This window comes from Perca fluviatilis, chromosome 14 (assembly GCF_010015445.1).
Source record: "Perca fluviatilis chromosome 14, GENO_Pfluv_1.0, whole genome shotgun sequence".
Classification (NCBI taxonomy): domain Eukaryota; kingdom Metazoa; phylum Chordata; class Actinopteri; order Perciformes; family Percidae; genus Perca; species Perca fluviatilis.
In genome coordinates, this window is record NC_053125.1 from 12,422,414 (window position 1) to 12,438,301 (window position 15,888).

Below are 15,888 nucleotides of genomic sequence, written 5' to 3' on the forward strand. Positions count from 1 at the left end.
GGAGTTTGGGAACTGCATGAGATCAGAGGACTCGATCTACCAAAAACCCTAACGTGTTGCTAAAATATGCTAAGCTAAGCTAACAGGAGAGTGAAGGAGATGCCAATCAAGCAGTCTTTCGCCTGAAAAGGCCTCATCAGGTAAGATAACTAATATCACGTGTGCATTTACCATCTCCAAATCTCTTGGATTTTTCGCTCACTGTATGAAGCATTATTGGTATACAGCTGCACTCCAAGCCTGCAGATTATGCAACAAAACAATAACTTCAGTGTCTCATTTTCAATGTCTATTAATGAATTTAAAGTGCTTTAGGATTGCTTATGGTAATTTGCTTCTGACATTGCAATACATTAGTTCTCCTGAATGGATGTGGGTGTACTCAAAGTTTAGGAATGTAGAACTGTTAAGAGCTAATTTATTAATCTAATTATTGTAGAATATACTTTATTATTTGGGGGAAGAAAAAACTGCCCATATAAATGATCCGTCAAATCCACATTGATAACTCAGACCTGGACTGTGCACTCCACTCACATCCTTCGGTCTTTCTGAGTGGAGATCGCTTTTCAGAGAGAAACATTAAAATGCAAAAAGGCTGGAAAGTGGAACCTCAGAATAAGAAGTCAGCAGTGTGGGGAGGTTTATGGGTATTTGAAGTCCTTTCCCATTAGGATTTACTGACTGCACACATGTATGAAAAATTACTTCTCTATTCAGCGTCACTCAAAATACATTTTGGCATCTTGGAAACTGGTGAGCAGTGCAGAGGGATGGATGTTGATATTGCTGTTCATTAACTCCAAACTAGCTCAAAAAAGTCTGAATTCAAATTGCGTCCTTCAGTACTGTTGTAGAGGGAACCATATTTGTACTGATGCTTATCTGAGCCCCGTAAATATATTAGATTATCATTGTGCCATTCAGACATGGGCGTGTATTAGTATTAGAGATGGTCCGATACCGATAGCAGGTATCGGCTCCGATACTGCCTAAAACGCTGGTGTCGGTATCGGGAAGTACTGGAGTTTATGCACCGATCTGATACCACGTAATAAAGCCGTAAAGAAAATCTGCGTTAAAGTAGTTTATTTATGTTCTTTTTGCGTTATAACTGACTGTCAAACTGGATAATAAAAGAGAGTTCTGTGGCATTCATTGTTTGTGTTTGTTCATGTTTCACAAAGAGTTTAACCTGAGCCAGACAGACAACAAAGATAGAAATCATCGGTATTGGGAAGCAAAAAATGGTATGGGCCATCTCTAATTAGTATTGTATAAAATATTTACTCATTCTTCACTTGTGTCAGTATTTGAGATTGGAACCCTGCAGGAATTTCTCAGGACCATCTGACAGGGGGACTTTTACCACATATTCCCAGTGCTGCTGGGCATTCTCCGTGGCGCTCTTCTCTCTACATGATGTCCACTGAACCCAAGCGATCAATAAGATGTGCTCCTGTCTCATGTTTGACAGTATATCGAGTGCCTCTATCCACCCAACCCATAGAAAGAGAGCTTTTAGATTTCCGTGCGTTTTTACGCAGCGCCATGGCCACAGCAATGCGTTAACGTTGCCATACATTAAGTGCAGAACATACAGTTCTTCAATTGTAAACAACATATAAATCCCATGCATGATTTATTATATTTGCTGTATTGCAGTGCCCTTACAGTAAAACATGTTTTACAAAATGCAACTAATTGCCTGTTTACGCAGCGTTCTGTTGGAGATCTGACAGGAATACAGTATAACTGCACTTTATGTCAACTAATGGCAATTGTGCTCGACTGTAGGAGCGCAAAAGGAGCGGGTCAATAAATTATGTTAATCAGTCGGGGCAGATTGGAGGCGTGCCTGCACCTTGGAAAAGCTCCGAGTGGCAATGCTGTCTCCACTACACGCGCGCTGCCTTCGATTCCCCCAGCCTCTCTTTCGACTTTATTGTGCATAATAGCAATTCCCTCTGAAGCAGGCTACTGTGCGCAGGGCTCAGTGCAACAAGTTTTCAGGAGCCGTCAGTACAGGTAGACTTGATTTTGGCTGGAGCGGAGTGGCGCTCCACTCATCCTTCTGTCGCTGTCACCACAAGTCACTGTACGTAAACGCCGCGTCGCAGGCACACACACACACTCACACAAACACGCACACACACTGCACAGAGCAGAACAGTGTGCCATAAATTCGTGACTCCGCGCCAGATGCAGTTCGCTCCCAACAAGCGCGTGTAGGTGTAGTTAATATGGAGATCGCGGAGGCAAGAGGAGCATCTAAGTGCGTGGAAAAAATGGAGAAAGAAGTGGCGCCTCAGAAGCGACAACATTGCGGCACAACAGTGCTGAACATTATCTCGTCTTTGTGCTCAGTGGCGTCCATCGCCTTTTGCATTCTTCTGAGCATTAACACAGCTGATTTGAAGAACCGGGTTGTGGATTTGGAGAGTGGGAATGACGAGCACACCTTGATCCGTGCCCCTGGCTACTCCATGGGTCATTTTAATTCATTGATTGAACAAAGAGTGGATGAGCTCCTCTCACAGGTAAGATTGACTCTTGCACTTGCTTTTGCTAATTGTTTGTACGCTTTTACTTGCCCTTAAACTGACTTCCAGCAGCATGTGCATATGAATGAAAATGGCATTCTTTTACAATTTCAGCGCTCCTATGAACATTTTGTCAAGATTCGGACTGCCAGACAAGCAGGACCTGAATGCACCTGCCCTCCAGGTAAATTAAACTACTTTTCCCATAATGCATTCTGGACATGTGGTTGTCTGCAGGTGTGTGAGGTGTTGGGTTTTAAGCCTGATTGTGTTTGACTCACACCAAAGTTGATGTTAGAATGAATGGAAGCCTTCTGAATCAGGTCCTTAGTTTATTTCATTGAAACTGATCCCATGTGACAGTTTGCCTGGATAGTGTTGATAGTTTGGGGGGGGGTGTCTGCTGTGAAGGATGCAGACAGCTGACTGGCCATTACACTTAACCGAAAGAAAGGTATTTAACAGCGGCCTATACATAGAAGTGCTGAGAGGTTGTTTGACTTGTGTGATGTTGTCTGCTCACTTTTCCAATGTTGAAATTCACATTTCCCACCAGTAGATGGAAACATTTATTCCTTCAGTGTGGGTCAGCATTCTGATCATTTTGGGAGGCAGTCGAGGTCGGGCTAGTCAGTGCATCAGTGTGGTAGATGTTGCTCGAGGATGTTTCGAGGCAATGCTGTACAATTTGAGCTGTAAAATCAGTTTGTCTGACTTTTAAATCGTACTATGACATCTACTATTGTGCATCACTGGTAGAAACCATTGGGAGAAATCAGTCAATGCTGCTTCTCAATATGTGATTGACAGGTCCAGTAAGAATGAGAAAATCAAGAGGAAAGTTTAATATATATATATATATATATATATATATAAAAAAACAGCGTGTTTTTTAACAATATGGATGCAAAATTTCCACTACACAAGCTTGTATCTAATTGTGATGTAAAATTCAGGTGCAGTTCAAAATTCCAATAAGTCAATTAAGACTTAGGAGCTGTAGACATTAAAGTCTTGCATCTCCATTTATTGTATCTTATAGCATTTTCAATCTGATGTAGGTCAAAGGAATATCATCTGTTGAATGAAAACCATGTATCTCCAATGTTGATGATTTTAAGTTTGTCAGATAAACTTGAAGATTTAGTGTTCCTTAATGGGTTGAGAAAACTTTCCCACTTTATAACGCTAAATAAACCATTTCGAAAATCTGAAAACGGGGATGTTTTCCTCAACGCATGAACAGTTCAAATATCGGAGATACTTGTTTTTCATGGGACACAAATTCATATGGTAATTTCTTTAAAATATTTATATTTGAAACATTTGCTCCTCGTCACGATTTGTGCTGTTTTTCATGTCCACAATCCTTTAAAAAAAAAAAAAAAAAAAGTCTGCCACTGACAATCCCCACTTCCCAGAATACCAAAGGCTTGTCAAACAGGATCATCAGCCCCTCTCAATTCGGTTAAAAGGAGTCCATGAAATCAGAATGAAGTGTACTGTTTTGCCTTTGTAAATAACACGTCACTGTGCATTGGCAGTGAAATGTGCTCTCAATGAGGCACATGTGAACATTACTGTTGTTTCTGGTAGACTGCAGTGCGCTGGGTAGGCTACATGCTGCAGGAAACTGACATGTTTTCACAACTTTTGAAAGTCCGATGCAGGGGGATCTGTCTGTATGACAGCCTCAGTCAACTCCAGCTGGGAATGTAATACAGTAAGTGTGAACATACTGTAGGTGACCTCTCTGGAAAGGGCATGGTTGTGACATTGTGCAGAGTAGCCTTTTGTGGTTTTGATTTTTGGATAGGCAATCCAGGTGGCGGAAAGCATCTGTGCTGCAGGACTGAAGTGTCCTTGGGCAGGATGCTGTATCATTACAAAAGCCAGGGATGGTTCTGTTGTTGACCCTGATCTCTCTGTTGGGGGTACATACAGCAACACAATCAAAGCATTAGTATCATAATCAGACATAGGTGAAAGAAGAAACAACAAGACTTGTGAAAGTAATAGTACGAAATGACTGCCAAATATTTATTTATTTATTTTTTTTTAAGTTTCCAAAAGTGGTTTATCAATTGCAAATGAGTCATCTGCTGAGTGGAAATGCCTGAATTAATGAGCCACAAGTACTGAAAGTATTAACCATAATGAGACTCTCACAATCATGCTGCTCTCTGTTCTCAATCCCTATCATATGTCTGCTATTTGTTTTCCTTCCACCACATCTCTGTAAAGGGCAGAAATAAAACAATGAAAACATTTCACATCAAATGAAGCGCGACGACGCTAAAACCAAGGCGGCACTGAGCTCCATCTTGGAAACTGGCACTCAGATGCTTTATGTCCAGTACTTATTCCAATTTTCTTTATGTTTTAACTATGGTTACATAGAAACACATACATCATTAGTATACTTTGAATTATTAGTATATTTAATATTGTAACAGCGTAAGTGTATTACTGTACACATGCAACTTCTACCATACTTTGTTAATGCTTTAGTTTGGAGTGGGCTTTTTCAGGCCACATATCTTTATATGAATGCTGAATGGGTTCACTCAATATTTATCCCCTCTTCTGTCTGGGAGACAGCCTGTGGCACAGTCACTCAGATGTGGCTCCTTTTTTTTTTTCTTTGAGGAGAGGACCGTAATGTGCTTTTCACAGTCTTCACTTTATTGCTGTCAAGGAAGATGGAGTGGTTGCAAAGAGAGAGCAACGGTCCATATAGCTTTAGGATATTTTATAGGGTGTTTCTGAATCATCGGAAGTTTGTACCATCTTTTATCAGACAAAGTCATGAACTTAAAGTATATTTTATTCATGCTGATGTAATTCTTGGTTAATGAAGGTAAAGTTTTAGTTTTTTTTCTGGTGCCATTTGTCATTCTAACAGTGTCTGGTATTGCTGTCATTTAGCACTCCGTTATTAGCCTCTGAGTGACTAAAAGCATTTTCAAGCCTTGGCTGTGATTGGGTTTTGCATCTGAGAGAGTTTTTGGCTAGTGTCATGGCTCTAGGGATGCCAGTGTTGGTTGTTGGTTGGGCGGTCAACCAATTTGGTCCCGACTGAAATATTTTGGATGGACATGAAATGTTTTACAAACATTCACTGTGCTCAGAGAATGAATGTAACTAACTTTGGTCATCCCCTGACTTTTCCTCTGGCACCACTAGCATGTTGACATTTTTGTTTTTGTTTAAAAAAAAAAAAAAAAAAACTCTGATAAGTAATGTCACTTGAGTCGGTGTCAGTTGTGGCTGAAGACTACAGGTTTAAAAATGGAAGACATCTGGTGGTGTGGAGTTGGTGTAGAGTAAGCTCGACAGACCTCTGAAGGCCGCACCTCATCTCTGCTTGAGGCTAGTGGCACGAGGCTACATTAGCCATGACTAGTATAACGCACCCGAATCTGCTACTAAACTGTTGGCGGTTTGAGTTGAACTGTGGGTAATGTAGACGCCAGGTTTTTACAAGCGCCACATTTTCATGTTGAACCCTTATCAGTTTTTCTGGACTGCACCCTGAGTTTGAAAAAAAACAAACAACGTTTTTGCATCATATATTTTGGTGTAAATAGTCATGGGTCTAAGGGAAAAGAAAACCTGTCAAACCAAGATGGTGTGAAATATCTGAAGTCACACCCACTCAGCGTGCCACACCGTGAAGCGATTCTCCGTCTAATAATCGTTTCAACATTGGTGGCATGTTTTGTTTTCCATTTTTGTGTACCTTCTCCTCCCCTGGGATCTGCATTCCAAGCAGGGCCTGTTGTTTAATGGGACTATAATAAACCGTGCAGTCAGCAAGCACTGGTGCTTTGCTCTTTCCCTGTTTACTCACCCAAACACCTCAAATGCCTCCTCCCCTATTTCCCCCTTTCCCACTCGGCAGCATTTCTTGATGTTAACGCTTCAAAAAGCCTGGCAGCTAAACACCGGCCCAAGTGCTCCTGAGAAAACATGCAACTTGTAATGTGCGGGACTTTGTTTTCCCCCACTAAACACCCAACGCTGGTTATCAAAGGCATGGGGGCAGCAGGGGGTCATATCAGCTGGCTGTTACGTTTTTATATTTCAAAATAAAACCAGAAGCAGATGCAGCAATATCAGTTTGTCTTGCTTAGCCAAGTTCAGATTTGATTCACATGAGCAGAGGCAAACCTACACACACACACACACACACACACACACACACACACACACACACACACACACACACACACACACACACACACACACACACACACACACACACACACACACACACACACACACACAGCCCACAGTATTCTCAACCTAATCACTCCTTTTCAACTCCTTGTGGCCAAGCTGGGCTCCACTCCCCCTTTTCGCCTCACAATGTGTGTAATCTCAGTGGCCTCATACAGTTACTGTTGTGCCAATCCCCTCAGATATCCTCAACTCAGTGGGCAACTGGTAATTAATCACTGAAAGCTTTTGAATTTAGCCCTCTGTGTGGTTTGGTGCTGGGAGGTTCCCTAATGGCCATGTAATTACTGAGTGCTAGGTAAAGCTAAGCAGACTTCCAGGTAGCCACTGCGGCCAGCTGCTTTTGGTTAGGTGAGTCAGGTTAGGCTGCCTTTGTGAGCGACTGAGGCCGTAGACAAAAGCTGGAGCCTGGGAAGCCTCGCCTGGAGGCAACGGTGAATGGGCAATAATGCTTTCGATTGCTGCCAAATAGCTTAAAACGGTATCTACATATAAATCACGAGCATAATGTGCTGTACTCGTATTATGCATGAAGAGCTTGACTCGTTCAGCTCAGCTTTTGCATCATGCCCAATAAATTAACATGACGTGATTTATCACGATGAATCATCAGAAGGGGTGCATTTGCTCTAATTTTCAATTCTCACACAAGGTTTATTATAAAGGGCAGGATGCTGGAAATAGCACAGATGGTCTCTTTATACCTTTTGACACAGCAGGTTTTATGGGAGATGATGGGGCATGCCAGCTGAAAGCACTTGTAATGACTGTGGGGTTTGAAAGGGTGGCACACTTTTTCTCCTTTTTTACTATACGTTAACCTGAGGGGACACTCTGAATGGAGAGGAGATGGCATGATTTTTATACATGGATGTCACACTGGAGATTGAAGTACCTCAGGCTAGAAGAAATAGGGACCGGGCCAAAGGAATGGAGGAGAATGAATTGAAACACTCGTGCCTTATGGTCCGTCTCATGTGTCCTTGAACATTTCCTGGCGGTGATCCTCCGATCATCATTTTGTGTGGAATAAAGTAGGAAGTTTGGAGATCCTGTCTTGGCAGCTCCCGTGGTTACTACTTGGAGTTGAATGAAGGGTTTTCCATCACCACAACATAACGGCGCACACACCCCACAAATGAATAAAATAATTGTCTCCCATTTTTATGTGACATGCATTTGCTCCAATAATAGGCAGCGTTCGATAGAGAATAAATGGTTTCCCTTTAGGGTTCATTGCACTTTCTGCATCATCAAAGCATCAAGTTGGACAATGACATTCAAACTGTTAGAGGTGGAGCAAAATTATTCCAGTGTGGTTTTGTGCCTTTTTAAGATAGTGCTTCAATAAGCTCTTTGTCAGTGGATGGTCACTCAAATTGTTGGATTAGAGTTGAATGGTTTCCTATTTGGATGTGTTGCTGTAAAACGTCTTGGACCTCTATGTATCTACTGGGGTATGATGTTTGAGAGAAGGTGTGGTTCTTTGCAGAGTATCCATTTTGTAGTTTTCTCATGTAGATGCTGTCTTTTTTACTCCTGTGTGGAAGCAAATTTGTTGTTTAAATATTGAGAGAAAGAATTAAGAAGACTCATTAGCAGGCATGTCAAGTATCTGAATGTCTGCAACTTTTTAAAGGGTCACACGCTGTAACCTCCAGTGCATGAGGGGACTCACTGCTGTTGGTTCCCTTTGATACTCCTTCTCCCAGGATCCACTGCTCCTCTGTCAGAGCTGGGTGGCAAATCTTCCACAAAAGACGACTCATCTGCTGGGTGCCCTCTGACACTGGATTGAAAGTTCCAGTCATCCTCCTACTGAAGTCTCCTTTGTGATGGCTTAAGTTCACCCTTCCCTTCCCTTAGCCCACATACTCATCCCTGACCCACCAATATTCAAAGAGACTTTAATAGACAAGGGCAACCTTTTCCTATGTGACACCCTTGTGGAACAGCTGGTCTACTGTTCAATATGGTGATTTTTGTGAATGCAATGGCCACTAAAAATCTCACGGTTCCCTTTCAAGTTTTTGACTTCTAGAAGCACTATGAAGCCGTTTTTCTATGAGTGGGTCCCTGTTTTCTTTATCTTGTGCGAGTGATGTGATACACATGGCTCCCAATGGTTTCACATAGTTCCAATGACTTACAGGTGCTAGCTTGTGAGCATCGATGTAAAAGATGTAGGATTTAAAATATTTAAAAAAAATGACTATGCAAACATACTTGTTTGTTTACAAGAAAACTCTGCAGGGCCCCTTTTTAATAATTCAATTTCAATTCAATTTTATTTATAGTATCGAATCATAAGAGTTATCTCGAGACACTTTACAGATAGAGTAGGTCTAGGCCACACTCTATAATTTACAAAGCCCCAACAATTACAGTAATTCCCTCAAGAGCAAGTGGCAAGGAAAAACTCCCTTTAGGAAGAAACCTCAGCAGACCCAGACTCTTGGTAGGCGGTGTCTGACGGGGCCGGTTGGGGGAGTGATGAACAGTGGCGATAATAGTCACATTAAAGATAATGGAACAGTGACTTCGAAGGTAGTCGTTGTAGTTCATGTCATAGCAGGGCACATCGTGTCATACTGAGTAGACTACTCCGTGCGTATGAACATCACAGCAGGGCGTTGCGGGATGAAACGTGGCGCTGCAGAGCATGGGTGGATGCGGTGGACGCAGCGGGACGCGGCTGGACATTGCAGGGAATCGCAGAGCTATTCCCTGCAATGAAGAAACATAAGGACTCCGGGGAGTAAACTCCCCAGAGCTAGGTTAGTAACAAGCAGTTCTGGGACAGGATGCATACAAAAGGAAACAAATGAAAACATTGATGAGAGGCTGTACCGGCCTGCCTCCCTCTACTCTCACTATATTATTGATTATATGATAAACAAATCTGATGACTACGAAGAGAAGCAGGTGGGCCGGGTTAGGCGGACGCTGCAACTCCTCACTCCTTAACTATAAGCTTTATCAAAGAGGAGTTTTCAGTTTACTCTTAAATGTGGTAACGGTGTCTGCCCCCCGAACCCAGACTGGGAGCTGGTTCCACAGGAAAGGAGCCTGGTAGCTGAAGGCTCTGGCTCCCATTCTACTTTTAGAGACTCTAGGAACCACAAGTAACTCTGCATTCTGGGAGCGCAGTGCTCTAGTGGGACAATAAGGTACTAAGAGCTGTTCTAGATAGGATGGTGCTTGTATAATCCAATATATTGTATTGTTTTCCGAGCCAGTCTTACTGAAGGTACCCCGATGAAACTTCTGATACATTGTCAGTATTTCCTATATGTGAAGCATAATTGGCATGATGCTAGCAAAAAGGTCAAATGTGAACTAAATTGTACATGCTCTCTGATTTAGAACGCTATTAAGCCCCCCAATGCCTGTCTCCATGAAACAATTCTTATTTCATTCGTTTTGAATGTAAGAATAATTTTCCAGTGTCTGTCATCAATTTCAAATCACCAGTAAAGCACGACGATGCCAGCGTTCACCCGTGTCATGGAACTTCTGGGCTCCAGACAAGCAAAGACAGCTAGGGACCCCTGAGGCGCTCCCCACATGCTCTCCTACACCCCTCCCTCCCCACTGCCTGTGGCTTTGTGCCCCAGGCCTCTCAGCCCTAGCAGACATGGAGGATGGGGGGTTAAGGGCACAGATGCTGCTGCTCTGTACTCCATCAGCCTAATAGAAACAGGCACTACAAATAAAACAGGCTGGTGTGCAAAAAAAATGAACCATTGGGGCATGCCACGGCAGGAAGCTGTGCTTTTGCCAACGTGTGCCTGACATGCAAACTATGGTCAATATGGTCTTGCCACCATTCATGGGCATCCCTAAAAATATGTCTTTAATTTTGAAAACAATGCATGGATGGCGTTTGTTGAGTCTGTTTATTTTATACGTGTGTATGCCTCATTTACTGTAAGTCCACAGACTGAGGGCAGCATTAGCTTAGAGCTGTTCCATGTTATGTTCAGTTCTTAAGTCCAATGACTGCTTACCACCAAGTCATTTTCATTTTGAGCCCAAACCTGCAAGGGAGTGTATGAAAATTATTTTTCATTTTTTGGGGTAGGGTTTGGAGCCTTCACACTTCCCCTTTTTAAAAAAAATAAATAAATAAATAAAATAAAATGCAACACCTGTGGCCGGTTAGCTCAGTTGGTAGAGCAGGCGCACATACAGCATATAAAGGTTTATTCCTCGATGCAGAAGGTCCGGGGTTCGAGTCCGACCTGTGATGGTTTTCCTGCATGTCTTCCCCCTCTCTCTCCCCTTTCATGTCTGAGCTGTCGGCGGAAATGCCCATTAAAAAAATGCAACACCTTGCCCCAGATATCTTAAAATGATACATCAAATAGTATAAAGTATTAGTATAAACTTAACCATTGACTACAAGGCAAAGCAAATTTAGATGATGTATCCAAATTAAGAAAATGATCTTAATAGAACATACATTTTCACAATTTGCGCCATCAATTCTCACATTGGGAATGAAAATGAGCCCAATATATTACCTATTATACGGCAAACAGATGTTGGCATCCCGTTTACTAAATATTCCATCCATTCTCTATGTTTGAACCATGAGCCACTAAATGCATGTGTGAACTGGGCCCAAGCACCGCCTCTGGCTTGTGTTGATTGCATACGCTGGTGAAAAAAAACTCAAAGTCAACCCAACTCAATCACTTATGTAGCTTAGCGTAAATTCTTTCAGTGAGACTTCAATAACTTTATCACTTTTCTCCTAAACTAGTCATCTGTTTTCGATAGAGAGTCGATTTTCAGTTAAACCAATCAGATTCTGCCTCGTATTTCACAAGCCAGTCACAGCAGGACATCCATGTTTTAAATCTGTTCTCTCCTCTGCGGCTGTCTCTCCTCTGCGGCTGCTCCGCTTCCACCTCCAGGCATCTTCACCCACGGCACTCTTGGTTTTCTTCCGGCTGACCGCTCCCTTCGACTCCTTAGTTCTGGTCTTCGTGCCCCTTTCACCACCACCAGTGTCTAGACTCCATCGGGGATATGGTCGGGTTTTCCTAAACCCTTTAAAATATATCTATATTTTATACGATGGAGTCTAATCTCCAAAGACTTTGTACGATTCATATTCGTTTCTCAACATGGGCATATCTGTGTCAGGACTTTGAGACAGGACTGTTGTCCTCTGCATATTTCAAAATGCACCCTTATGAGCCATGGTGAACATGAAAGCCACCTTTTTGATATAACCATTAGAGCTCTTTTTTTTTTTTCTTTTCTTTTTTCTTTCATATAATGAATCTCACAAGGAAAGTTGAAAAGTTAGCACAACAAAAAATCCTTACACCCCAAATCCTTTTCTACAGTCCCTAAGCACAAGTCCATCATCTACTGTAGATGGATTCTCTTTCTTTCTGAATTAAAATAGCAATTACTGTCTTTTGTTTAATTATCCAGGGTTTAAAGCCAGTTATATCAATCTACACCTAACACAGCATTGGCAGTTGTCCTTTTGGAGCATTTATTTATGGCATTTACCAGCGCTAACAATTTGGAGTACCGTCTTTTCAATTTTCAGACCATTTAGTCTCAGCAATAACAAGAAAGCAATCCTTCAAGCTATCCAAATACAGCAGAGATTCAGGCAATTTCTCAAAGTGGAAAAAGTGATGGAGGCAAGCAGGGCTTGCCCAGTGGCTGGCCAGATGATGTATGCTTCCAGACTCCCCTGGGGCGCCACCAAGAGGTTGGACTCAAAGAAAACCAAACGTTCCAAACGGTTGGATCAGACTGTTGGTGTTTCCTGTCCACTGGGCCAAACACCATTAGATGTCCAGTGTGTTTATCAGTTAAGGGGACTCTCTTGTGTCCCCCCTCCCTTTCACTGTCCCCTTCCATGTTCAAGATGCAAGAATGTCGGTCTTGCTTGAGATCTTGTGGGCCCCTCCACCACCATTCACCAGCGGACTTTCTCTTCCTTCTCAAAGCTGTGCTAAATGTAACATGAAATATGAGTCATGCTGTAGATCTGAGAGGGTAATAAACACATCGAGCAAACATTTGAGACTATGTGCAATCACAAACACGCTGTCGCACACCCGCTGACACAACTATCACAAAATATGCACACATAACACAGATGATCCCACACACATGTAGAGACACCAGTACCACAGACACATGCAGCCATGCGTGACAGTCCCACATTGCAGCTTTTGTAACTTGATCTATTACCAGCGGCAAAGCTTTTTGATGATATTGTGGTTTGGTTAATTTTATTTTCTAAATTAAGAGAGGGCGAACGCATGAAGAAACTGGATTGAAGCCGTTCATTCTCAATTTTCTCAACAAGCTGTGATGTTAAAAATGGCGTACAATGCGGTTTTCTAATCAAGGCTTATGTAACGGTATTTTCCCCTAATATTTATGAAAACTTTTTTGTCTTTCCCCTTAAGCATGTAATTAATCTAGAACATGCAGTTAAATAATCTGGCCCAAACAAACAATACAGTGCCCGGGGAGGTGGCAACTTGCCAATTTAACATATATGGGAATGTACATGCATGTACTGCGTCTGTTTCAGTAAAGATGGATCGATATGCATGGAGTTGCCTCATGGTCTGGTCGTAGCACAGACAGCCTTGCTTTCAGGGGCCCCTCCCATTGTATCTGATGAAGAAGAGGATAGAAACAGCTGTGTAAGCCACAGTTAAGGCCTGGAAAACCCAGCGGTGAGACAGGCAACCCTATGCACTTTAATTTAATTCAGCGGTCATTTGATATGGTCCAAGCAGGCTAGACGGCTGGTTAAATTGTAATTTTTGACAGCTTGATAAACGGCGCTGATGCTCCGTATGGCTGCTTGAAAATAGGGTTGTCTAATTTCTAGTCTTAGATGGACTGGTTTAAAATTGTCAGAACTTTTAATAAACTAACCTGCTTGCCTGTCCTTACTTTGATTGAAGTAGCAATTCTACAGTATTATGATTATGTAAGACTAGGCATGCATTAGTAGGAGACATGAACTCATGAAATAATTGACCCTGAACAGTGATTGTTCAATGATATCTTAGCAACAGTAACTAGGCACAGCAGGCTTTAGAGGCTTGTGTCTTATTTTTTAAGAATAAAATGGTGATGTATAGATTAATTGTGTTTTTCAGCTATATAGACTGCATAAAATATGGACATACTGTAGTCTCTGTGACGTTACCCATGTGTTTGTGAAGAGCCAAAATGAAGCTCAAAGTGGGCAGATCCCGGTGGCTCCAGCCATCGGCATCTTGGCTTGTAAATGATATATGTGCAGTGCTTAAACCGGAAAATTGACAGGCGTAGCAACGGTATCAGTCAATTGCAGCCAGCGAAAAGATCTTTGTGCTGACTTAAAATAAATGTGTGTATTCAGTGTTTATAGAAAAAACAAGTCGCAAGAATTGAAATACTTATACCGATTTAAAATTGAATTGAATTTTCCCCCTGTTCCAGTGCACACTGTTGAAGAAAGATGATCTCAGTTGATAATGTCATTTATTTGGATTCATGCTGTTCACTCTGAGGACGATGAGCTTGTTGTGTGCATTCATGCGCTGGTGCATGTTAGGTTTGAATGAATTAGGCATACTGAGTGGAAATGTTATGAGTTGTAAATCAGAATACCTCATACATATTTTATACATTTTCCTCTCAAAATTAATGGTATAATGATCCTTTATGCTGAATGTAACATCCAAATGATGCACACACAGAAAACTCAGCAAAGTTGCCTTTTAAGTGTTCTACATTCTAGTGCTTTCTAGTACACAAATGCATTCATTTACATAAATAAATTTTTTTTAGGACATGACCCAAACTCTACATACAGATTACTTGTTTTTATATGGGTTTTATCTCAGCTATGAGCTTTTTTTGTGATAATACATCTGCTCCAATGCCCGCGTACACAAAGTTTAGAGCAACGTTTAGAGCACTGTTTGAGGAGTCATCTTGTCTGTTTTGTTAGATTTGTTATAGCACTGATATAGATTCATCTTAAAATTCAGCTTATAACACATAGTGGCTGACAGTGTACTTCAGGTAGCAGAGCAGGGCATCCATTAATAGTGGGGAAAAAGTCTCTTTGGGCAAAATGATCTGCCAATGTAATGATGATAATGTTCTGAAACACAGATGTTGGAAACATTTGCCACTCTCTACCAATGAACATGACGTCTGCAAGGCCAAGTCTGGATCCAGGTTAATGAGCCATCTCCCATGAGCCTTGCTACTATCTCAAGCAGTTTCACATCTCGGGGGTTACTGAAATACAAAGTTAACTTCTCAACAGGGTTGGCAGTGTTGGTATGTTGGCTTGAGCTGGAAGTGCCCTTCATTTCACACAGAGCATTGCACTTACCACCTGCCGTGTCAGCTGCAGGGCGCTTCAGGTAGAACATGCACCGGATAAATTCAACACATGCTGGAGATTCGATGCATATACTGCACCTGCCCAGAAGTGTGGAAATATTTTATGGTGTCCAAATTTGAATGGTCTATTGTAGGTCCTGTATAATGCTAAATTAATGTATTTGTAGCCCATAGGGCTGGGTATCATTAAAACATTTTCGATACCAGTACAGTGACTTTGATACCGGTTTCAATACCAATTTTATAAAATCCATTTTAACAAAAATAAATTACACATTACAGCACAAATCTTTTTATTTATTTATTTTTATTTCTACTACATGAACCCTGTCTCTATGTGTAACTTTTTTTGACAAGGAACGTTAGACAGCCAATCACCAGCATTATTGGATCTTGGTAGAACCAAGCTGCATGCTTAGTGGCTCACTGACCCTGAGGAGATGGAATTTGTTATTGAATGACAAGGCATTTTTCAATACTCAATACCATAGAGGCAATTCGGTGGGTGCCTAAAAAGTATTGAATTCGGTACCCAGCCCTAGTAGCACATAGTCTCCTTGGGGAGACTAATAAAGATACTTTGACATTGATTTGATGGCAGTTTTAAATTGTGACCTAGAGCAACCAAATTGCCCTCTGTGGCACCTGTTGATGGACAAAGATAAGTTATGCAAAGTCTGGTACCTAATTGGAGCCATCCCTG

At 41.7% G+C, this 15,888-nt stretch overlaps 1 protein-coding gene across 6 annotated transcripts in view; it reads left to right on the forward strand.

Annotated features, from left to right (window-relative positions):
* The first annotated feature begins 1,889 nt into the window (after positions 1–1,889).
* Positions 1,890–15,888, forward strand: part of LOC120573230 (collagen alpha-1(XXV) chain) — a 152,732-nt gene continuing 138,733 nt past the window's right edge. For all 6 annotated transcript variants that reach the window (XM_039822801.1, XM_039822803.1, XM_039822800.1 and 3 more), the window contains exons 1-2: positions 1,890–2,540; positions 2,658–2,727. In XM_039822801.1, the coding sequence (XP_039678735.1) occupies positions 2,244–2,540; positions 2,658–2,727 (367 nt within the window). In that variant the 5' untranslated portion in view covers positions 1,890–2,243. The remainder of the gene's footprint in view (positions 2,541–2,657; positions 2,728–15,888) is intronic.